At 36.5% G+C, this 26,398-nt stretch overlaps 2 protein-coding genes across 2 annotated transcripts in view; one reads left to right on the forward strand and one right to left on the reverse strand.

Moving 5' to 3' along the window:
- Positions 1 to 26,398, reverse strand: part of ARL13B (ADP ribosylation factor like GTPase 13B) — a 71,089-nt gene that overhangs the window by 41,768 nt on the left and 2,923 nt on the right. Inside the window, exons 2-3 of the mRNA XM_027835868.1 lie at positions 22,217 to 22,287; positions 17,367 to 17,616 (exon numbers count right to left, since the gene is read on the reverse strand). Coding sequence (XP_027691669.1) covers positions 17,367 to 17,616; positions 22,217 to 22,287 — 321 coding nt within the window. The remainder of the gene's footprint in view (positions 1 to 17,366; positions 17,617 to 22,216; positions 22,288 to 26,398) is intronic.
- STX19 (syntaxin 19) lies at positions 2,118 to 3,318 on the forward strand. The gene is given in 6 exon segments (XM_027835881.1): positions 2,118 to 2,370; positions 2,373 to 2,499; positions 2,660 to 2,849; positions 2,851 to 2,915; positions 2,917 to 3,094; positions 3,259 to 3,318. Coding segments are annotated over 6 exon segments (873 nt in total).

The raw sequence follows: 26,398 nt of genomic DNA on the forward strand, positions 1-26,398 counted from the left end.
GACCAGATTTGGTGCATTGTTCTGGCTTTTCAAGCTCTTTTTGGATCTTATTTCTGCCATACAGTGTGTCTAACTTTCCCTCCCAGGTTCATGTCATATGCAAATTTGATAAGTTTCCCATATATGTCTTCATCCAAATCATTAATGAAAAATGCAGAACAGACTGGAACCAACAACAGATATTTGGAATACTCCCATAGAAACCTTCCTCTAGAATAAGTGTTTCATTATTGACAACACTCTGAATTTGGTCATTCTTATTCAATCATTCTGAATTCACCTCATGAAGGTAGACACATCATTCATTAGATTTGGAAAATCGAGGATCTAGGTTCAAATCCTTACTCCTACTTACTATCTTTTTATTACTCTAAGTAAACTTGGATGTCAGTTTTCTTATCTTTAAAAATGATGGTTTGGACCAGAGGAGGTCTAAAGTCCCTTCCAGCTCTAAATCCCATAGGTGACCATACTATTATTTGACCTATTTTTTTTCCACAAGGGGAAGAACATCAGGAGAGACTGTCACCTTTCTGTAATCCAGGTACAGCATATCTAGTAACCTTGTCAAAAACAAAATAAAGTTATTCTAGCATGACTTATTTATTCTTGAACCCATGCTGGCCCTTAATTGTCAAAACTTCCCTAAGTTTTCACAAATCATTCTTTTAATAATATGTTACAGAATTTTCTTCCAGCAATTGAAAGCAAGTTCATTGGCTTATAGCTTGAAGACTGTTACTGAATATTAGGATATCTGCCAATCTCCATTTCAGCAGAACCTCTCTATTCCTCATCATTTCTTGAAAATCACTGATAGTAATCACATCTATAAACTTTTCAAATGGCCTCAGATGTCCAGAACCGGTGACTTGTACTGAGACCGAGTTCTCTTACCACCTCGCTTCATTACTTCTAGCGAAGGGGCTCTCTAACACATAAAGCAGTCAATTATATTTCTGAATAATTCTAGTTTTAATAAAAGTACTTTGCTTTCATGAACCAGCGCAGCTTCTAACCCACTGGTCCTTATTTTATCTTCTGGAGTTACTTATAATAAATTTAATCTCTCTTTCATATTTCCTTCAAATAGCTATTTTTAGTCAGCAGGTCTTACCTTCACTCCAACCTAAAACATCACTAATTCTCTTACATGGCATTTTTTTGGATCCTTCATCATTCTGCTTTTTGCCCTATAGATACTCTTCACTTTGTCTAAGTCCTGTGGAACTTGAACGTGAATACAACACTAGAGATTTGGTATAGAGATAAAGTAAGACTATTTCTTCTCCTCTAGTCTCTGCACTTCTTACTAAAGCAACCTAAGAAAGAGTGCTACTGTTATTTGGGGGGAATGGGAGTATCACACTGGTGAACGTGTTCTCAACTAAACCCTCAAGTCTTTCAAACACAACAAAACTTGTTGTTAAGCCAGATCCTACCACCCCACCTTTATTCTTTATCTCAGCAGTGTATTTCTTGAACATAAGCATTAGAACTTAACATTTATTCCAATTAAATTTCATAAATGTTAGTGTCACTCCAATGTTTTAGCCTATTGAGGTATTTTTTCATACAAAAAAATTCATGATTTGTACATCAACCAATAGCCTTATCATTATAAAGCAAATTTAGAATTTGAAGACTAACCTTGGAAGTTAAGTTTTCCTACATATCATTCTGCAAGAAAATGCATCCATCTGATAGCATATTAACTGAAGAGTAATGATTACTAGGGCAGTTACAATTATGTTATTTATTTCTTAGACTTCCTTCATCTCCTAAAAAGGACCACATTTTTACTATTTAATCTATTATTTTCATGAGTAAAAGATGACACTGTATATAGTAGCTTCTTAATTAGTCTAAGTTCCCTTGTCCACATCTTCAATAAGAAAATTATTGCTGATTCTCCTGACACTTCATTTCTTTTCAAAAACTAGCAGAGAGCTTTCACTAGGCAATAAATCAACTTTCTCATTAATAACTGCTACAGGAAAATGCAAACAACAACAAAAAAACAAAATAAATCAAACTCCTCTCTATGATCTCCATGGATGACTATAGTAGTGCCTGATAAAAGGAAATCATTTGTGCTCCTCAGAAGAAAAAGAAATATGAAAGATAGACTTCAAGAACTCAAACAATGAGCAAAAGAATTTGAGCTCTCTAGAGATTGTCATAAACCTACTACAGAGTCAGAATAACATGAGTTTTCACAAAGAGGTATCATTTATGAAAGAGAACCTATACTTGAGAGATATCTACATGACATCCAAAGACTTCAGGAGATTATTAAAAATTTGGTAGATGATGTTCAAAGATCTGGTCAGCAGCAAAAGAGACTGGAAGCTTCCATGAGAAGGTTCAGTTTCTTAAAAAGGAATCTAGCCTTACAAAAGAAATAAAAACCCAAGCAAAGCATATTAACAGAGGCTTAGATGATTTATTAAAAGAAATTAAAAAGTGAAAAGTTCAAAGTGGTCCTTTATCAGCTGTCACAAGAATTCTTTTTTTTCCTTTTGGTTAGGCAATGGGGTTAAGTGACTTGCCCAGGGTCACACAGCTAGCAAGTGTTATATGTCTGAGGGCGGATTTGAACTCAGGTCCTCCTGAATCCAAGGCTGGTGCTCAATCCACTGCGCCACCTAGCTGCCCCTACAAGAATTCTTAAATCTCAATACACTGCCATGTTCCAACAATTCTAGGATACCATGTTTATGTATAATGACACAATAGCAACAAAGCAGGAAAAATGCAAAACATTCATTATTTGTCAGCTTGAAGTTGCTGGAAAAGATGTGTCTGAAGAAGTGAATGATATGCTTCAACAAGGGAAATAGGAAATAGGAACTTTTTAATGTAAGTCTGCTCACAGGCATCAACATCACTAAAGTACAACTATCTGAAATTGAACAGACGCAAAGAACTTACTCATTTGGAAAGCCAGATAAAAGATTTAAAAGACCTTTTTATTCAGATATCATTTGTAGTAGAGGAGCAAGGAGAAAACATAACCAATATTGAAAAGACAACAAATAATACATAAGAGTACTGTGACAAAACAAAAGAGGAATTCAAACTAGCTAGAAAATGAAACTCTTGGGGCAGCGAGGTGGCACAGTAGATACAGCACCAGCCCTGAAGTCAGGAGGACCTGAGTTCAAATGCAGCCTCAGAACAAACACTTGACAGTTACTAGCTGTGTGACCCTGGGCAAGTCACTTAATGCCAATTGCTTAAAAAAATAAAAAAATTTTTAAAAAATGAAACTCTTGCTAAGTTTTGTGTTGCTGGTGCTGTCCATGTTGCAGCTAATAAGAATCATTTTAAGAATTTTCTAGCTACTGTACAAACTGAGATGTTCCAGATTTCAGTGTCTTAGCTTGTTTTTCATTATGCTGGGACACATAATAGTGCTACATTGAAGTCTGGTCAAGTATTACAATACTCAGAAGATGTCCTGTATTTAACAGAATGAACTTGATAACCTAAAGCTCCCAGAAAATTTTATCTGGAGAAAAAATAAATAATAGAAACAAGAATTTCTTAGGTCACAGAAGTCTGTGGAATACCCTTATGATTAGAAAAATACATAATTAAAATAAGAGTTTAGAAAAATTTCATATTCTGACAGCATTTTTCTTTCAGTGTTACAACAGTTACAAACTGAAGATACCATAAGATAGTTACATTTAAAACGAAACTATCTTAAGTTATTGCATTTCTTCCTACATTAACTCACTATTACTCTATGTTCTCTTTTTTATTTATTTTTAGTTTTCAACATTCACTTCCACAAGATTAGGAGTTCCAACTTTTCTCCCCATCTTGCCCTAAGATGGCGTGCATTCTGAATACCCCTTTTCCTAATCTGCCCTCTCTTCCATCTCCCTTCCTTCTCTTATCCCCTTCCCCTTCAATTTTCCTGTAGGGCAGGACAGATTTCTATACCCCATTTCCTGTATATCTTATTTCCAAGTTGCATGTAAAAACAATTTCTAACATCTGTTTTTAAAACTTTGGGTTCCAAATTTTCTCCCTTCCTCCCTCCCCACCCACTCTCATTGAGAAGGCAAGCAACTCAATATGTTATACATGTGCAGACATGCAAAATACTTCCATAATAATGTTGTGAAAAATGAACTATATTTCCCTTCATCCTTTTCCACCCTGTTTATTCTATTCTCTCTTCTGACCCTGTCGCTCCTCTGAAGTATTTGCTTCTGATTACCCCCTTTCCCAATCTGCCCTCCTCTCTATCATCCCCCTACTCTCTTATCCCCTTCCTCTCCTTATTTTCCTGTAGGGTAAGACAGATTTCCATACCCAACTGAGTGTGTATGCTATTCCCTCCTTAAGCCAAATTCAATGAGAATAAGTTTCACTCATTCCCTCTCACCTTCCCCCACTTCCCCTTTACTGTAAAAGCCTTTTCTTGTCTGATTTATGTGAGATGATTTACCCCATTCTACCTCTCCTTCTCCCAGTATAATCTTCTCTCCTTAATTTTATTCTCCAGATATCACCCCTTCATCTTCAACTCACCCTGTGCCCTCTATCTATCTGTCTATCTATACATACATGCAATTTTTTCCTTCCAACTACCCTAATACTGTCAAAGGTCTCATGAGTTACAAATATCATCTTTCCATGCAAGAATGTAAACAGTTCAACTTTAATAAGTCCCTTATGATTTCTCTTTCCTGTTTACCTCTTTATGCTTCTCTTGAGTCTTGTATTTGAAAGTCAAATTTTCTATTTAGTTCTGATCCTTTTCATCAAGAATGCTTGAAAGTCCTCTATTTCACTGAATTTCCATTTTTCCCCCAGAAGGCTTATACTCAGTTTTGATGAACAGGTGATTCTTGGTTGTAATCTTATCTCCTTTGACCTCCAGAATATCATATTCCAAGCGCTCTGGCCCCTTAATGTAGAAACTGCTAAATCTTGTGTTATCCTGATTGTGTTTCCACAATCCCTGAATTGTTTCTTTCTGGCTGCTTGCAATACTTTCTTCTTGACCTTGGAACTCTGGAATTTGGCTAAAATACTCCTAGGAGTTTTCCTTTGGGGATCTCTTTCAGGAGGAGATCAGTGGATTCTTTCCATTTCTATTTTGCCCTCTGCTTCTGAAATATTAGGGCAGTTTTCCTTGATAATTTCTTGAAAGATGACGTCTAGGCTCTTTTTTTGATCATGACTTTCAGATAGTCCAATAATTTTTAAATTATCTCTCCCTGGATCTATTTTCCAGGTCAGTTGTTTTTCCAATGAGATATTTATATTGTTTTCTATTTTTTCGTTCTTTTGGTTTTGTTTTACAATGTCTTGATTTCTCATAAAGTCACTAGCTTCCATTTGCTCCATTCTAATTTTTAAGGAAGTATTTTCTTGAGTGAGCTTTTGGACTTCCTTTCCATTTGGCCAATTTTGCTTTTTAAGTCATTCTTCTTCTCATTGGTTTTTTGGACCTTTTTTGCCATTTGAGTTAGTCTAATTTTTTTTTTTTTAAGGCAAGTGGGGTTAAGTGACTTGCCCAGGGTCAACATAACTAGTAAGTGTCAAGTGTTTGGTCTGAGGCCGGATATGAACTCAGGTCCTCCTGACTTCAGGGTTGGTCGTCTATCCACTGCGCCACCTAGCTGCCCCCCCAGTCTAATTTTTAAGATGTTATTTTCTTCAGTAGTTTTTTTGAGTCTTCTTTAGCAAGCTGTTGACTTGTTTTTCATGATTTCTTTGCATCACTCTCATTTCTCTTCCCAGTTTTTCCTCTACTTCTCTTACTTGCTTCTCAAAATCCTTTTTGAGCCCTTCCATGGCCTGGGACCAGTTCTTATTTTTCATGGAGGCTTTGGATGTAGGAGCTTTGACTTTGTTCTCTTCTTCTGGTTGTATGTTTTGATCTTTTTTGTTACCAAAGAAAGATTCTATGGTCTGACTTTTTTTGTGCAGTTTGCTCATGATCCCAGTCAATTAAAGTCTGCTTCCAGTGTGGAAAATGTACTGTCCCACGCTTCGGGGATTTTGTGCAGCTGTTTTCAGAGATACTTCTACGGACCTGTAAATTTTCAGTTCTTCCAAGGTGGTATGATCAAGGGTGTTATGTTTACTCTTTTCCTGGCCTGTGCTCTGGTTTATGAGAGACTATATGCACTCTTCTCTACCTTGGAACTGTGAGGAGGATTCCCTCTCCACCACCACTACAAGCTCCACCATGCCAGTGCCCCTCCTTGCCCCAGATCCAAGCAAGGGCAACGCAAGAGAATCCTACCTCAGTACCAGCAGAGAGATCCCTGCAATCCTCCTCTGATCAGCCACTGGATTCCCCCTCAGTCTGGGGGACAAGAGCTCTGAAAGCAGTCCCCATCCTGGGGCTACTCCAGGACTGGTGCTGGCACCAAGCTTCTCTCTCACCACAGTCATAGACTTTTCCTACTGACCTTCTAAGTTGTCTTTGGCAGCGTTTGTGGGTTGAGAATTCTGGAAACCACCACAGCTGCCCATGATTCAGTCCTGAGGCCTGTTTTGCCTGTGGGGCCCACGCTGAACTGCATTCATCTCCCAGCCTGCCACAACAGACCTTTCCAATCAACCATCCAGGTTGCCTTAGGCTGGAAATTTGTTTCACTCTGTCTTTTTGTGGGTTCTGCTGCTTTAGAATTTGTTGAGAGCCATTTTTACAGGTATTTGGAGCAGTTTGGAGGACAGCTCAAGCAAGTCACTGCTTTTATTTTGCCATCTTGGCTCCACCTCCCCAGAACAATTAAATAAAAACTACTCTATGTTCTCTTAAGACAGGAATCACGCTTATTATAATTTTCTTAATTCCCAAACCAACACATACATAACTCTCGGCACACAGAAGGTTCCCAGTACTTGTCAAATAAATGGCCATTCCTTTAAGCTTCCATAAATGTTTAATTGCATTAAATGCAAATCAGATTAGAGAAATGCAAATCAAAACAACTCTGAGGTACCAGAGTGGCTACCAGATTGGCCAACATGATAAAACAGGAAAATGATAAATATTGGAGAAAATGTGGAAAACTAGAACACTAATGCATTGTTGGTGGAGTTCTGAAATGATCCAAACCATTTTGGAGAGCAATTTGGAACTATGCCCAAAGGGCTAACTTGGCATAACCTTTGACCTAGCAATACGACTTCTAGGGCTGTATCCCAAAGAGATCATAAAAATGGGAAAAGGACCCACATATACAGAAAATATTTATAGCAGTTCTTTCTGTGGTGGCCAAGAATTAGAAATTGAGGGAATGCCCATCAATTGGGGAATGGCTGACTAAGTTGTAGTATATGAATGTAAATGACAAGCAGGCCGATTTCAGCAAAACCTGGAAAGACTTGTATGGACTGATGCTGAGTGAAGTGAGCAGAAACAGGAGAATGTTGTACACAGTAACAGCCACCTTGTGAGATGACTAACTTTGATAGACTTAGCCCTTCTCAGCAATGCAAGGATCTAAAACATCTCCAAAAGTCTCATGATGGAAAATACTATCCACATCCAAAGAAAGAACTACGGAGTTTGAATGCAGATTGAAGCATACTATTTGCTCTTTTTTTCCTTCTGTTTTGTTTTGTTTCCTCCTTCTTGTGGTTCCTTCTATTGGTTCTAATTCTTCCTTACAACAACACGACTAATGTGAAAATACGTTTAAAAGGAATGTATATGTATAGCCTATATTAGACTGCGCACCATGTTGGGGAAGGAGGTGGGACAGGAGGGGGGGAAAAATTTAAAACTCAAAAACTTATGGAAGTGATTGTTGATAAAGCAAAATAAATTAATAAAAAATTAAATAAAGCAGTTTTAGCTGAGGTCTCAAAGAATACAATACTGTGTAGATACTATAGATTCGGGATGCTCAGTTCACCCAGAGGTAATCAAGTACTGGGAAAATAAGCTCATGATACTCAAACATACACAAGACTGATTTGTATCATGAAGTCAATTCATAAAAGATCAATATACTTCAAATAAAATATCGACATAAAAAATAGAAGACTGGTTTGAAAACATTATATAGAACACTTCCAACTTTCCTAATAGGTAGGGTCACTCAAGAAAGTTCTTAAGAGGCACGATTACGGCCATACTCGGCACTATGGGCCACTTGGTCAGGCCTCAGGTCCCAGCTCCTTCTTTACCACCATTAGTGCCACTTGCACGGGCCAGAAGAGCCACCATGACCCGCCCACCAAGACCAAGATCAAGCGATTGCAAATCCCAACCCCTGTAAACCCTGCTAAGATGTACATGTTAATGGAGAGTTATAAGAGTTACAGACAGCACTCAGTTATAAGAGTTACAGTTCGAGTACACAGGCTTGCATTCATGGAAGAGGTTTGGAGAAAAGCACATGGGAAGAAGTTTGGGGGACTGGAAGCTGTAAAGGATTCTGAAGAACACAAGCAGCTCATGGCCTGGAACCAAGAGGAGAATGCTCAACTTCAGGAGCTAAGGATCTCAAGGCTTCAGCGGCAAGAGCAGGAGCAGAAGTGGCTCCGGAAGCTGGAGGAGATGCAGAAGGCACAGGAAATGGAAGCTTTTGTCCAAGAGAAGGAGAAAGAAGTGCTACAGTTGTAGGAAGATGTGAAAACATTCATTACTCAGGATAACTTAAGGGAGAAGACTGAAGCCCCTCTTGACAATCTCCTCAACTGCAACTGGGCCCTTCTCAAGGAAGGCCACGTGATGTGGGACACGAGGCTGCCAGGAGCAGCCATTGCCAGGGCCCTGGGAAGCTGAAGCTCTTCTTTGCCTCCTCCACTCCACCACCCATTCCAGGCTTTCTCCCTCTTCGCTGCCTGTTATTGATAATTAAGGAATAAAATAAAGGGATGCAGCTTTTGTTTAAAAAAAAATTTCTTTAGTAAACAAAGAAATTGAAATGAAAAGAGCTGGATGCTTAGAATGGTTTTCTCAAGTTATATCATCTTGATAAATTACTCTTTTCTTGGCATTTCTATCTTAAAATATCTGGACTGATTGTATCCTTGTTCATACAATACTAAAGCTATAAGAGATACTCTGACATTTTCTAATTCTCCAACTATTCCTTGATAGTCTATGTTTAAACCAGTTGTATGACACGTTGTTGTTGTTGTTGCTGTTGTTGTTCAGTTATGTCTGACTCTGTGACCCTGGACCATATTGTCTCCGGGGTTTTCTTGGCAAGATACTGGAGTAGTTTACTATTTCCCTCTCCAATAGGGTTAAGGCAAAAAGAGATTAAATGACTTGTTCAGGGTAACACAGCTAGTAAGGGTCTGAGGCTGGATTTGAACTCATGTCTTCCTGCCTCCAGGCCCAGCACTCTATCCACTAAGCAATCTAGTTGTCATTTATAACATATTTCCATTAAATTTTAGGACACCACAGTCTTTCCTAATTTCTCCACCCTTGGATAAATAGATTATGCCAATTTCTGCTCCTACTCTACTATATTCCTAGATGGCCTTTAGGTTTATATTAATCTCAATCCAAAATATCTGATATGATTTCTTTAAAATCCATTCTAGTGCCTGCTTACCTTAGTAACAATCATATACAGCCTATAAAAACTGTTTCTTCCAATATTTTCCAGTCTTATTCAAATATGTTGCATAGGTCAGGCAAATTTATCTATTAAGTATTACTCATTTTTCCTAAGAAAAAGTTACAGAAGTTACAATAATTTAAAAATGTCTATCTTGAAAAAATTACAATACAAGCTTGAGTGATTACCACCAAAAACTATACTAACTTCCTATTTCAAATTTGTCTTCCTTCACTGGTAATTTTATTCTAGTAAAGGTTAACTATCCAATTAGCAGATAGAGCAGACATTTTACATTTATCCATTTAATAGTATTACCATCATTATATGGGACAGTGCTTATATAAATGACAAATCAAAATCTGGGAATTTTGATATGTTACAATCCTGATCAACTACCTATTAGGGAAAACAATTTAAATTAATGGAAAAACACACTTCCCTTTCTTAAAAAGAAAATAGTATAATAATATAATCTTTTCTTGTCATGTCAGGAATACCACAATAAAGCACATAAACAAGAAATTACTGTGGTGGATTGGAATTAAATGTCTCCAAACTTGTGAGCTCTGGCTAGTTTGTGTTTTTGTTGTCATCTTTTTGTTTGGCTGACAAAAATTTCCCCTTTCAATTTTTTTTTCCTCACTGACAGACTTTAACTATCAAGCTTTGTGAGAATAGTGTATAAAATTCAAGTGACTATGCTCCTGAGTAAAGGGCTTGAGGAACTCTCCTAAGAACATGAGATGGAATTTGTGAACTTAGCAGCATTAACATTAGTAGCTCTTACAACCTTTTCAATTTACCTTCTGGTTTTTACTGTGTTCTAGAGATATGAAGAAGTCTGATGAATGATTTGCAGATATATATGATCTGCAAACTATAACTGAATTACTAATGTAAGAGGCATCAGAACACTGGAGACAAACAAATGTTGTCCTGATTTTTAAAATTTAGAAAATGCCTACTAGATTGAAGAAAGATTACTAGATATCCACGAAGAACTAAACTACTATTACTGGTTGTATATTTAAAGTTGAGTTTAGATGCCTACATATCAGGTTATACAAAAATTCCTGCACCGAATAGGTCAGAGAGGGAAATCTTGAAAAGGCTCTTCTAACCAGAAAATTCTAAGATTCCTAGAAATTAATCTCTTATGTTGTAGCCTAAAGGAGATTACTGGAGAGTAATGTGACACTGGAACAGAATAGAAGGCACAGATTGGTTTTTTTTTTCCTATAGCCATTATGTTCATTGGATAGATAAAAAACATTTGTGAACTTAAAAAAACAACTTTGATAACTGTATTTCAATATAATTTGCTTCATTTGTAATCTTATGTATTTTTTTAATGTTTTTTTAAATCATTGTTCTGAAAAAGACCCATCACTAGACTGCCAAAGGGGTCAATGATATAAAAAAGGGTTAAGAACCACTGTTCTGGATAGAGCACCGGCCCTGGATTGAAGAGGACCTGGGTTCAAATCCAGTCTCAGACACATAACACTTACTAGCTGTGTCACTTAACCCCATTGCCTAGCCCCCCCCAAAAAAAATAAAGAATCACTGTTTTAAGGAAACATTTCTCTTGTGTGCCATTTAATGGCATTAATGATACTAGTTAGAACTGTTAGTGATATTAGTTAGAATTGTTAGTATCTGTGAGGATATTTGTTTAGGATCTTCCCAAAATTATTCATTATGTGAGCTGAGCTATCATTAAAAAATTTTAAAAATTATTTCCATAAATTTATCAAATATGGTGGAGACTGTTTATATGGGGTGCATGTGTGTGTATTTTTTGGTCCAGATTTGTGGTTTCATTCTTTCAGCATAGAAACTCCTTCACACCACAAAGGCCAAGCAACTCCTCTGTAATATACAGTCTTTTTTTTTTTTTAATTTTTAGGCACTTGGGGTTAAGTGACTTGCCCAGGGTCACACAGCTAGTGTTATATGTCTGAGGCCAGATTTGAACTTAGGTCCTCCTGACTTCAGGGCTGGTGCTATATGCACTGCACCACCTAGCTGCCCCCTAACATACAGTCTTAGAAAGCTGCCTAGTGGCACTTGAACCCAGATCTTGCTGTTTCCGAGGCTAGCCCTCTCTATTCACTAGGCATGACACCTTGCACTCTTTTATATTATACATGAAAAGCAAGAGAGTTACACTTGGAAGTTACATTTATAAAGCTCTCTACTTCACACATTTTCAGTGATATGTTATAAGATTAGTTAATAGCTCTTCTTGGAAGGAAACAAAAACACCACAAAACTTATGTGATTCTGAGAGAGCAATAATATGGGCATTAAGTTGTTGTTATTTTCAAAACCATGGCTTTTCTTTAAAAGAATGGCAAAGGAAGAGAACTCATTATTTGAAAACTTATCATCTGACAATAAGACAGAATTAACCTTTGTTCTATGTACAAGGAAAGAAAGTAGGTAGATTTCTAGGCAAGTTAAATGTATATACAATTTCAAGAATAATGTTTGAACTATATAGCCTTTTATGAAGTACTTTGAAAGAACCCATTTAATGATGATGATGATAACATTTATATAACATTTACTATTTGCCAAGCACTATGCTAAGTGCTTTACAAACATTATCTCATTTAATCTTTATAACAACCCGGGAAGTAGGTACTATTATTAACCCTATTTAGGTGAGGAAAATGAGGCAAAGTTAGGTTAAGTGACTTGAACAGGGTCATACAGCTAGTACATGCCTGAGGCTGGATCTAAACTAAGGTCTTCCTAACTCTACACCCAGCGCTCTATACACCGGCACCACCTAGCTATACCATTTATATTGAATATGCTAATTAGAAAGCATATCCATTCATTCTTCAATTTCACAGTTTTATCAATCAACAAGCATTTACTAAGCACCAAGCCCTCACTAGTTACTGGGGACACAGTTAAAAACAAAACAATGTCCACCTGCAAGGAGCTTACTTCAATTAGGAAAATAACATGAACTTATAAGTAAAATATGAAATATAAAATATAAAATATAAAATATAAAATATAAACCAAAAGTAAATACCAAGTAATTTCTTGGAGAAGATAACTGTTTTTGTTTATCCTTCCTTCTCAAAAAGGACCATGACATCAGGAAGCTGATGTCATGATTTGCAAGTGAACTGGATTTAAGTGAGGGAGGGCTGTGTAAAGTCACCAGCATCACTTTCTCCTCCAGGCATCTAGGTCCAGTGGCCAGATACACATCAGGACGACTGACGATGGTCCTCTGGAGGAGGTACTAACAATTAGGGGAACAAAGGGAGAGAGTTTAGAAAATGTCTCATATAGAAAGCAGTCCTTGAACAACTCTGAAGGAAACTATTGAACTAAACTTTGAAGGAAGCCAGGGATTCTCTGTGGTAGAGGTGACAATGGGAGTTCATTTCAGATTCAGAAAACAGCTGTTTAAAGACAGTGAGAAGGCAGAGGGTAGTGTTCTATATGAGTAAGATCAGTCTGGCTGGACCTAAGGCTGGAAAAGTAGATTGGAGCCAGGTTGTGAAGGGCTTTTAATTGCCATTTGATTTTTATCTTAGAGCTAATAGGGAGCCAGTAAAGTTTTCTCAGCAGGAAGTGAGATGGTCAAATCTGTGCTTTGGGAAAGTCACTTTAGCAGTTACATGGAAGATGGATTGTAGAGGGCAGAGATTTAAAACAAGACGACTAAAAAGGAAGCTATTGTGAGAGGTGATGAATACCTGAATTAAGGTGATGGCAATTTGAGTGCAGAGAAGGGGCTGGATGTGAGAAATGTTGTGAAGGCAGAATCTGCAAGACTTGGAATTTGGCAAACTATATGGAGTAAGGGAGAGCGAGGAGATAAAGATACCTCTTAAATGGTAAACCTGGGTGATTTTAAGAGTGGCACCATTTATCTAAATAGAAGTTCAGAAGAAAAGTAGGTGTAGAAGATAATTCTCATCATCCATCTCCACTCCCTAATAATGAGTGTCCTCCTAGGCTCTGCCGTGGGTCGCTTACTTTTCCAGGGTTATTATGCTCCTCTTTATTCACTGAACATTCCAGGCAAACTGGCCTACCTGACATTTCCTAAATACAACATCCTGCCTCCTAGCTCTGCCTCTGTACAGACTCTCTCTTATGTCCAGAATACTCTGCCTCTTCTCATTAGCCTCTTAGCCTTACTTCATAGCTCAGTTCTAGTGCCATTTCCTACAGCATACTTTCCTAGTTGCCTCTTTTATAATTAACTTGATATATATTTATATTTTACTTCCATGTACACATTGCTTCCCATTCTGTCTAATGTAAACTCCTAGAGGGCAGGAAATATTTTCATTTTTTATATATCCCCAGTATCTGGTACATAAGCAAGGGCTTAATAAACAAATATGATGGATATTGTGGTATTACTTGGCAACTAAAGGATAGGTAATTCAGTTCTGTATATGGTGAATTTTTTTTTCTTTTTTTTGGTGAGGCAATCGGGGTAAAGTAACTTGCCCAGGGTCACATAGCTAGTAAGTGTCAAGTGTCTAAGGCCAGATTTGAACTCAGGTCCTCCCAACTCCAAGGCCAGAACTCTATCCACTGTGCCACCTAGCTGCCCCTGTATATGTTGAATTTTGAGATGCCTAATGGAGATGTCTAGCAGGTAGTTGGCATGGAGGAATCAGAGATCAGCAGAAATATTAGGATTGGATTTGGGAGTCATCTGTATACTGCTAATGAAACCTATGGGAGCAGAACAGAACATTAAGAGAAATCAAGGGCAAAGAAAAGGGTATAGAATACAGCCTCAAAGGACATTCATATTGAAGAGAATGGGAGATGGATAATGATCCATCCAAGGATACAAACACAAAAATAACCAGAAAACAGCTGTGACATGGAAGCCAAAGGAGGAGAAAGTTTCTAGGAGGAGTGCTCATCAACAGAGCCAAAAAATGGAAAAAGGGGGATGAGAACTGAAAAATTACTATTGGTTATAGTAGTCACGAGAATGTTGGTATTTACATACTTGGATCTAGCAATCCTACTACAAACAAGTCAAACAGAAAGATCCTGTATATACTAAAATATCCACAGCAGTACTTTTGTGATAATAGAAACTGAAAACAAAGTGATACCCCTCAAGTTGGGAATGGTTAAATAAACACTGGTATGTGAATATAATATTACTGTGCCTCAAGAAACACTAAATGTGAGTGATTCAGAGAATCATAGAAGACTTATGTGAACTAAGAGTCAAAGAAATCAGAACTAAAAACAATAAATACAACACAGTAATGTAAATTAAAACACCACAGAAAGACGCTGGACTCAGATTAAATGCAATGACTAATACTGATCCCAGGATACAAGAACTTCATCTCCTCTCCATAAAAGGCTATATATGCCAAATGTGATAAACACAGTTGCTGTAACTGTACTGTTAAGTTGTGCTTAAATGTTTTCCTTTATTACAAGAGTAAATTCTGGGAAGAGAGGAAGGATATCAGAAAATTATTGTGATATAAAAAAATATAATGGCATAGATAAAACTTTAAAAAGAGTTGTTGGTAACCCTAAGAAAGTTTGACAGTGAAAAGAAGGAACAATAGATAAAAGTTTAAAGGAATAAGAGAGTCAAGAGAAGGCTTTTTCTTTCTTTTTTGAAGCATAAATCTATATAGACATGTTGGTAGGTGCCAGTGATTGGAAGTGGAAGAGGGATATGATAGGGTAAGCTCTTAGAAGGGATAGGATCAAAACCCAAGTATAAGGATTGAACCTGGCAATGAGAAGAATTACCTCCTCCCCTGAAACAGAACAGAAGAGGAAATGATGTCGATGATATCGTTGGGACTTGAGCTGTTTAAGATACAAGGGAGCTCACATCAGCTGCCCTTCCTGGTCTGACTCTAGGACCAGGAACATCATAAGCTCATTGCCTGAAATCTCATCACCATGGAGACTGAGTCAGGTTTTGATATTCAACACCTCTTCAACACTGCTGATTGGAGGGATGAAAGGCGGTTTAATAAACTCCTCCCAAAGCCTCCCTTTAAGGAGGTTCAGAACTAATTTCATTTTACATCTGCTCTGCTAGGTTTCACTCTAGGAACATCATCCCTCCCACCCATCTTATAGTGCCCCTCCCCACTTGTCAGCTTCCTTTTGTGTACTATCTTTTCTCATTGGATTATAAGCTCCTACAGGTTTGAGACTGTCTCTTTTTCTGATTTGTATCCCTAGAATTTAGCTTGATGCCTAGCGCATAGCGTGGGAGTAAAGGAAAAGAAGGTAAATGACCACGGTTGTGGATTGGCAGTGCTAGAATGGCAGCAGGACAACTCAAAGGATTCAAGTGTGAAGGACAATGTACCATTGAACCAGGCAAGTACAGTGTGAAGGCTGTGATTCATTTCAACTAGACTTAATATATTAAAAATTGTATATAGTTAAATTTTACATGTATAAAGAACAAGTTACTCTATTTTATTCCAAATGTAGTGATTTGGGGGAGGAGAGGGAGAAACGTTCCTTTACTCACCATTACAAGTACCTTTGCTTAGAGACATCTAGAATCAGTGAGAGGTAACTTCTAATCTCTGCTACAAACCTCCTAAAGGATCTTAAGCTAGTTACTCTTCCTAAGCCTCAACAGCTCTCTCCTACAATAAGTTTAGGAATAAATCCACTATCTCAAAAATTTATAATATCCTATACGTTAAGCTGTACAAAAATTCACTACATAGAATTAGGCAAAAGCAACCCAGTATCTCACCCCCAAAAGAACAATAGGTGAATCAATGAATGTAAGAATATTTTAGATTATACTCAAGGAATGACTTAAGAGTTAAAAGTACTAAAAAGTAAATGGTGTATAAGTATGTAGTATAGAAAATAAACTCATTTATTTACACATTAATTATCCACAACAAAATCTAATGCAAAGTGGGCTCATTTCATTAATTGTCTACTAATAAAATTTCAGTGGTTATAAACTAATTTAAATGCAGTATTTAGTGTTATAACTTTATGACATTTGGAAGCCCCTAAATGAAAGCATAACTACCATTCAAGGAATTGTTTTGTGAGTGAAAAGCCAGACTGGCAGAATAGGTATGAATAAGACACAGCAGTTGGATTTACTTAGCTTTACCCAAGAAAAGTTGTGTACATCTAATCACATTTCCCCAACATTTACAAAATAATAATTCAAAGCAAGGCAAGGATTAAATGGGTGTGAAATGTCACATATGCTCTCAGATGTTGGTTAGTTTTCCTTAACTTTTATAAATTTGTCACAGTAAGGACTGGCAGGGGAAGGGAGATATCAAGAAATAATTTTGATATAAAAACAAAAGGCATGATTAAGAATTTCAAAAGATTAATGTGATAAAGTTTAGTGTTAAAATGCACATAAATTTAAGGTATTCATTAAGGGGAAAATAAGTTAGCACCTCTTCCCATTCCAGGACAGACTGTATTCTTTCTTTCTTGTCCTCTAGCTAATCACTGATTCCACATGGCTGCCTCACTCTCCTGCTCCAATTATTAGGTACAACATCACAGAAGACAAAAAAATTTGAGCCTGTATAGGATATGCCTAGCCAGCTGAGAAGGCTGGATAGTAGAAAAATTACATAAAAAAAGAAAAAGTAAAAAGGATCACTAAACTCTTAGTATAATAAACTGCATACAACCTCCATGATACTAGTAGAATTAATATGGTCATCTGTTCAATATTTTAAAACATAAATCAATCTCTTTATTACAATATATCATTTATCTTGAATTTATATATTCAGTATTGTTACTTACACCAGTATGGGCTTTCCTGATACTTTGGGATGTCTTAGAACATCAGCCACTGTCTCTCTAACTTCTTTCATTCTTTTTTCATCACTGGAATCCACCACAAATATTACTCCATATGATTCAGCGTAGTAATTTTTCCATATTCCTCGAATTTCCTGTCCACCTCCTAAGTCAAAAATTGTAACTTGAAACTTTCCCTGTCTAAGATCAATTCTAGAAAAGCCAACTGTTGGAACTACATCTTCGGGGCACTCTGTTTTAAAGGAAAGAAAAACAAAACAACACATTCTTTAGGCTTGCATTTGCTAATGAATATTTTAAATTTATGTTAAAGTATTAAATAACTACTAAAATTTTACATCATTTTACTAAAGTAAAGCTACACTAATTTGAAATATTCATTTAAAGAAATATTCATTGACTGACATATTTAAAAAACACTTCATTAGGCAGGCATTGTGGACTATGTAAAATACAAAGAAACATACGATACAAAGACCCTACCTTTAAAGAACTTACAGTCTAATTGAGATTAGACACACAAAAAGTTTAGACAATATAAGTAATGACTTAGAATTCAAACATACAAATGCTATACTTCCTCCTTTACTTTCTAATATGAATATCTCACACTTATTCAGCGTGTGTGTGTGTGTGTGTGTGTGTGTGTGTGTGTGTAAAGAATTGCAAAGACAGTCTAGTAGGTGGCACAGTAAAAAGAGTGCCAGATCTAGGCAGGAAGACCTGAGTTCAAATTCTATCTCAGACACTTACTAGCTAGATGACCCTGGGCGACTGTCACTTCACCCTGTTGGCCTAGTTTCCTCACCTGCAAAATGAGCATCTTTACTAAGAAAACCCCAAACAGGGTCACAGAAAGTTAGACATGGCTGAAATGACTAAACAACTAAGGACTGCAAAGTGCTTCTATGTTTATTAGCTCACATGACCCTTAGAACATTCTCTGTGAGATAGATCCTATTATCCTCACAGATGATAGAATTGAGGTTCAGAGAAGTTGCATGACTGTCACAAATGATAGCAAACATCTGAGGTGGGATTTAAACCCAAGTATTCCTTAACAGAGTCTAATACCATTTATCCACTATGCCGGACTACCTCTCCCTGACCATAAGGAAAATCTCCATGGGAAAAAAAAATAGAACTTTTAGAGAATAGATGGATTCGCAAATAAAACCAGGTACCAAAATGTGAAAAGCAGGATCAGTTTTTGAAAGCTGATTCCCATGCCTGGAATGATCTCCTTCCTTATCTCTGCCTCCTGGCTTCTATGGCTTCTTTCAAGTCATAGCTAAAGACCTGCCTTCTGAGTGGCCTTTCCTAATCCTTATTAGTGATGTTTGCCTTGCCTCTGGTTGACTGTTTTTATCAGTACTCAATATATCCTGTTTGTACATAGTTGTTCTCATGCTATCTCCCTCATTAAACTGGAAAAAGCAACCCTCTTTTGCCTTTCTTTGTATCTCTTGCACTTAGCACAATACCTGGCACATAGTAGGTGTTTAATAAATGCTTACTAGTTGACTCACTGAAGGGAAACTCCCAGGTGGTACTGCTTTTTTTTTTTTAAGTACTAAACACCCTGAACAAGTATCTTCATTGAAAGTACCTGAATTTTTCTACTTCTGATACTGAAATTTTTTACCAATTATGTAATTTATTTGGCATTAATAAGGATAACCTTTTAAAAATACCACTAGTTCTGGTAAAACTGAAAGGCTTCTTGAACTTAAATTTATATACTGCTTCAAAGATTATAAAGTGTTTTCCTAACTGAAGCTGAGAGGTTAAGTAAATTATCTCTTGTCAACCTGGCCTCCAAACCGAATACTTTTTTACTACTAATTCTACCTCACCATTACATACAAATTTATTAAATTAGATTGCTTTCTTTCCAATCCTTAACTACATAAAGGAATGGGAAGTGTGATTAGTAAAGGTGGTGACCCAGAGGTCAGATGCCTGGTTGGGAGGCTTGGGGCAGCAGAAGAACATGAAGTACCTAAGAAAGGAACAAAGTAGTTGGATACCAAAGACAAACTTTAAAAAAAAAAAAAAAAAACATTGCCTGGGGTCAGGAAAGGGGAGGAAAAAAGTTTTATTCACAAAATCATAGAATTTTAGAGCTAGAAGTGTTCTTAGAGACCATTTAGTCCAATCCCCTCATTTCACAAATGAGAATGAAGGCCCAGTGTTGGAAAGTGACTTATCCAAGGCTATGAGAGTAAAACCATGATTAAAAATCAGATTCCCTGAATCCAAGTTCAGTGTTCTTTCTTTCATGACAGTGTTGTTCTTTTTTTTTTATTTTTATTTTTTTTATTTTTAGTGAGGCAATCGGAGTTAAGTGACTTGACCAAGGTCACACAGGTGGTACGTGTCAAGTGTTTGGTGTGAGGCCAGATTTGAACTCAGGTCCTCCTGGCTTCAGGGCCGGTGCTCTATCCACTGCACCACCTCACTGCCCCCATTTCAGTGTTTTTCAAAACAAGTTATACTGTAGAGAAGTAAAATATTAAAATTTTTATAATGGCAATTCAACAAATGTTGTTAAGCACCTCTGTGCAAAACACTATGCTACACCACTGATCACTCTATCTTCCAGAGTTTTATCAGCAGATTCCGTTCATGTTGGGGGAAGGATATAAAAGAACAATATCATATAGGGAAAGGGAAGAAGGGAAGGAGTCGTCAGTTTATCCTCCTCAAAATTCGAAGGAACAGAATACGTTATTGGTTAATTATTAAACTATCTTATACAGCTTCTTACTCTGTTTTTCCCCATCTATTCTTGGACTGCATGGCCCTATGCTTCGAGAATGGAAAATGTGACTTTAAGAATTCATACTCTAATTCAGTCATATTATAGGTTAAAAAGGCTCTCTGTATTAACCTGGGAATCTAACCACCATTGACAACACTGTTTCCATGACAAAAAAAAAAAAGTGTTCCAAGTTCCATACAACTAACTTTTAAAACACAATGATTCTAATAGAGTCACTTCAATACCATTCAAGGAAATTTCATTAAGTATATAACTTGTGCAATATAATATGCTAGGTGCTAAGAATGCTAAAATGAAAAATGACATTGTTCCTAAAAGAGCTTACAAACCTAGTCAAGAAGGTAAGACATACATAAATAACCATAATGCAAGATATATAGCAATCAGTAAGGTCAAATAGATAGGAATGAGAGATTAGAAGTGGGACAGTGACTGAGCTCAGGAAAAGTCTTCATGGAAGAAACAGAGTTTGCTTAGGTGTAGGGAAAGTGGAAATAACTGTAAAAATTCATAGAGGTAAAAGAGCAAAACAAGAGATAGTTAGCATTGGATTTGGAACCATAAAATTTGGATTTGAACTCTGTCACTTATAGTTATATGATCTTACATATGTCACTAAATATTCTCAGAAGAATGATCTCTAAGGTCCTTTTTTGGGCACTAATTTTCTGTTATTTTGAAACCAGTGATGATATAATATGAAATAGAATGGATAAAGCTAGAAAGAAAAATTGGAAAGCAGACAGCAAATTGTCTTGAATGCCAAGATAAATAAGGAGTATGTATTTTACCCTGTGGCACCAGTGAAAGGCTCACAGTGATGTGATTAGATCTGCATTTATACACTTTCTTTGGGAAAGATTCAAAGGACAGATTGAAGAAGGGAGTAACTGGAGTGGAAGCCACGAAGGAGTCTCTTCTAATAGGTCAGGTTAGGGGTTATGTTCTATATTAGGACAGTGGCAATGGAGTGGATGGGAAGAAATAAATGCAAGAAATACTGTGGAGGTACCATCAATAGGATTTAGCAACTAATTAAATGAAGGAAGAGGATGAGGGAAAAAAGACTCAAAGACGACCCCTGGGTTTAGAGGCTGGGTAACTGGGAAGACAGTGATGTTCTCAAAAGAAACTGAAGTTAGGGAGAACACAAAGATTTAGGAAGAATACAAGGTCACTTTTGGACATGTGGAACCTGAGATGCTGGGAATATGTCCAGAAAAAAGTGATTAAGTATCAAATGAGTGAATTCAAAGGAGAAAAAGATAACAGACTCAGAGAAGGTTTTATACTTAGCTTTCTTCAAACTCTAAATATGTGTCTTCTGAATACAGCCACTCCTCCTTCCTGTCTAATAAGAGGGTGTTTAATAAACTTCTAATACAGAGGAAGGAGCAAGGAAAAGGAGTGCTTTTAAGAAAATGGTGTTGATTTTAAGTCAGAGAGATTAGATTCAAAACCTGCTTGTGATATAACCTTGTTTTCTCATCTAGATAATGAAGACAAGATGATCTCTGAGGTTCCCATTTCAACTCTAAAGCTCCAATCTTGTGATCTATTACAATATGAAGGAGTCGGATGGGGGAAGATTTGGGAGCATAAATTCAGTGAATGAACTATAAAGTATGTAGATAGGAAATAGAAATATATTTCCATTCTGTCTTAAAATCGAGTATATATACTCATCAGTCAGCTATGTCTCTCTGTTTTCAATTATGTCTGCATTCTACTAAATTTCTCTGCCAACTGCTTACACCCCTGAAGGGAATCAATCTCTTACTCTCTGGGCCTACCCAAGTGTAACACCTGAAAACATTCCCAAATAAGTGGGAACCCTCATGTAACCAAGCAACTAGCAGGCATTAAGTACCTACTGTGTACTAAAAAGTCTATAGGAGCCAGGAGAATAATGAAAAACCAAGTTACTAATTGAGCTATCACATCATTTGCTGGCCTGAAGAGTGTACCAAAAAAAAGAGGGCTTTGTAAGAAATAGCTAATCAGAATTAAGGATAATTTAACAATTATATAAATATTCATAGCTTACCTCCTTGAATTCCTTTCACTGCTGCACTTTTACCAGCATTATCAAGGCCCACCATCAAAAGTGTCACCTTTCTTAAAATAATAACATTTTAAAAATCACTTTAGGATATAATGAATTTACATTTTTAAACTTTTTATTTCTATGGCACAATTAAGCAAAATCACTTTTAAGATAGTCATTTTCTGATAATCTATGAAAATAGAAGGCAGTAATACAATAAATAAATAATTCAAAATGGCAGATAAAAAGCAGCAAAAAAAAACTATACAATAATCACATATGATTGTATTAAATAAAGTCATGAATCTATGTGACTGAAAGGATGGTGGTGCCCTAAACAGAAATAAGTTGAAAAGAGGGTTAAGTGAGAGGACAATTTTACCTATTTTACACATGCTGAGTTTGAGATGTCTATGGGACCTCCAGTCAAATGTCCAATATGAGGTTGACATGGGACTAAAGCTCAGTAGATTCTTGATAACTATCTTTGAAAATAGCCTGTGTAAAGATAATTGAACTCGTGCAAGCTAATGAGGTTACTAAGAGAGTACAAAGAGGGAAGAGGGTACAGGACAAAGCTATTAAGTCTTGAAGGCACTATTCAAACCCAACTCTCTAGACTCCAAGTCTAGTGTTCTTTCTATAATACTATACTGTCCCACAATGTTTAATATTTACTAACAAATAATAAATGTACTTTCCATTCATAAATTATCTATCCATACATAACAAGAACACTAACTTGTAAGAGCAAAATTCCAACATGACCTATTTAAACACCCTGAAAATAGGACATATTTAAAAGGAAAGGCTATTTCCCAGTCATCTTCGTGTCATGCTCGTGAAATCTAGGTTTCTAATGGTTAGCATTCCCTATAGCCCAACAAGACCCATTACCACTGCTGTTTGTCCTCCCATCACCTGCCATATCTTGCTTAAGGTAAATCTCATCTCTCCTTCCTTCTCTTCACTGCCCTTCCAGTCCCTCTCCTCCTCCTTATAATTCTGCCCAAAGGAATGTAAATTTTGATGGTTGAAACCTAACAAGATATCTAAGGGTTTACCAGGCTAGATTTTTTTTTCTTAAGGACCTTGCCTTAAACCCAAATCACTCTGGCTCTCACGGATTAGCCAACAATAGGTCCCAGGCCAAGCCCTACTTGGTCATAGTTTGGGCCCTGATTGGCTCAGAATCAATGCAAATAGCAATTGTTTCTGTTTGGGCCAGAAACCCTGAGGGTCTTCCCTGAATCTTCCTCTCCTAGATTGTTTTTTTTTTTGTTTGGACTAGCCTCAATCACTGAATGGGAGCTGCCTCAGTCAAACTGAGCGAGACCTGTTAAAGACCTTAGTCTAAAAAGTGCAAAAATAACTTACTCTTAAATAATTTATGAATAATTTAAAACTCTTAATAATTTTTATAAGAATTTTCTAACATATTACAAGAAACCTTGTTCTCCTAATCTTTTTATTATCTTTGATACTTAGTTTACATATCCATTTAGATCTTACTGTGATATATGGTTTAAAATATTAACAATACCATTCCTTCTAGTAATGATGTATATAGCTGCCAGTCTCTGAAGAAATAAATTTGAAAATCATGGTAAAGGCAATAATGAACATTTGTTTCACTTGATTATACATGTTTACAACAGGGGTTTTAGTTTTCTTTTGTTCTCAATCAGCAGGGAGGGGGAGGGAGAAGTCAAATTTTTATTGACCCAAAAAATAAAATTCAAAAAAGAAAATCCCTATCTTCCCTTAAAAGGACAACTCAGGTGCTACGTCCTTTCCTGATCTCCATAATTTTTAGTGCTATGTCTTTAAGTTATTTTTTATTTATTAATCTGTGTACATACTGTGTTCTCCTCTGCAGAATATAATTCCTTGAATTGCAGGAACCAGTAAAATCAAGTAGCCTGTTAAACTTCACTGTATCCTTCACAGCAGCTTATATATAAGAAATACACAAATAATATATAATTTCATTTGGTAACACCACAATTTATCACTGGGGTACCAATGATATCCTAGGGCAGTGTTTCTTAACCTTTTTTGTGTCATAGATCCCTTCAAAGTCTAGAGAGGCCTACTGACTACATCTCAGAATGTCTTTAACTATACAGTTAAATATAACTCTATAGTTAAATACAGTTAAATATAACTATATAGTTAACTATATATATATAAATATATAACTATAACTATATAGTTAACTATAACTACATAGGATTACAAAGGAAACCAAGTATGTTAAAATAAAGATGTATTTTTTTTTCCCACACAAGTTGAACCCTGTGAAATCTTTTCAATGACCTTTTGGTGGTCCATGGACCCTAGGTTAAGAACCCCTACTCTGTTGGTGGAGCTATGAACTGATCTAACCATTTTGGAGAGCCATTTTGGCCCAAAAGACTATAAAACTGTGCATACTCTTTGCTCGGGCAACACTACTTCTAGATCTGTATACCAAAGAAATAAAACAAAAGGGCAAAGGACCTATCTGTAAAAAAATATTTATAGCAGCTCCTCTTATGGTGGCAAAGTGGTGGAAATTTGAGGAGATGTCCATCAATTGGGAAATGGCTGAACAAGTTGTGATATATGATTGTAATGTAATATTTTTGTGCTGTAAGAAATGATGAGCAGGATAAGATGATTTCAGAAAAATTCTGGAAAAACTTACATGAACTGATGTAGAGCTAAGTGAGCAGAATCAGAACACAGAACACAGTGACAGCAATATTGTACCATCATCAACTGTGAATGACTTAGCAATGATCCACGACAATCCCAAAGAATTCATGATTAAAAAAAATGAATACAGATGGTAGACTACTATTTTTCACTTTTTTTTTTGGTTCAAGTTTTCTTCCACAAAATGATTAATATAGAAATACGTTTTATATGATAGCACATGTACAACCTGTATCAGGTTGCTTACAGCCTCAGGGAGGGAGGAGGGCCTGAAGGAACAGAATTTGGAACTCAAAACTTTAAAAAAACAAAAAAGTTTAAAACTTTGTAAATGTAATTTAGAAAAATTAAATGTTACTTTAAAAAAAGAACACCTACTTTAAGGCCACAAGTAGGTTCCACCTAAACACAAAAAGGTGGAAAGAGCTAAGAAAATTCAAATGAGATGAGAAGAGAAAGAAAATGTTGAGAGGCCATAAGGTTAATGAGCCTGAAAAGGTATGGTTGGAGAGGAAAAGTACAAGGAGCTAAATCATAACTGCTTCTTTCTACTTAGATGAGCTTAGGCAAGTCCTGTAAATTGAGCTTCAGTTTCGTATGTAAAATGAGGGACTTGAACTAGATGATCACTGAGCTCTCTCCAGCCCTATGATCTTATTGATAGCTGGGAAGGAGAAAACAGAGGTAGGTATAACAAAGGAAGCAGAAAGATTAAAGCTGGACTTGTCCATTTCTGTGGACAGGATCTTCATTCTTCCAGACAACCAGCCTCAAAATCACCTTTGACTTTTCCTCTTCTTCCTACATTCATTCAATCATTAATTTATATTGGTTCTGATTATCTAAGGTCTTTAAGAGAAGTCTCTTTACATTCCCCAAATCATCAATTCAGCTCAAGCTCTAAGTACTTCATTACAGAAATAGGCTTTTAACTGATCTCTGCTTCCAAGATCCCCTTCAATACATTGTAGATTTTCATGTAAAAATACCACTTTGCACACATTATCCCCTATTCAAAAATCTTTAGTGATACCACCTTGCCCTCCATAACAACTTAATGCCTTTGCAGGTTAAAGTCAAAATTTCTTAGCCTGGCAATAGAGATCTTTTATAACACTATAGATAACTCCCTGGTAAGTAACTTGTTTACTCTTTGTATCTAGAATATACCAAGTACAATACCACTTCCAAGTGATGTTTCCTTTACTTGAAATGTACTCCATTCTCCTCATCCTACCTTCCTTCGAGACCTTCTCCCTCACAGGCAGCTCTAAGTCTACTCCAATTCTTTAGGCTTGGCTCTCTCTTCTTATATATTTGCAAGTACTTGATTTATTAACACACCAACTTAGGGTGTACATCCCAATTCATGTGGCTATTTCTGATTCTGTCTCTGGGTGTCTCGGACCATACCTAGTAGCTTACTCTGCTTTCTGATGCTGACACCTGCTGAGTAAGTTTAAATCCAGGTCCCTAAAAAGT

This window comes from Vombatus ursinus, unplaced genomic scaffold, assembly GCF_900497805.2.
Source record: "Vombatus ursinus unplaced genomic scaffold, bare-nosed wombat genome assembly UNPS02004422.1, whole genome shotgun sequence".
Taxonomy (NCBI): Eukaryota; Metazoa; Chordata; class Mammalia; order Diprotodontia; family Vombatidae; genus Vombatus; species Vombatus ursinus.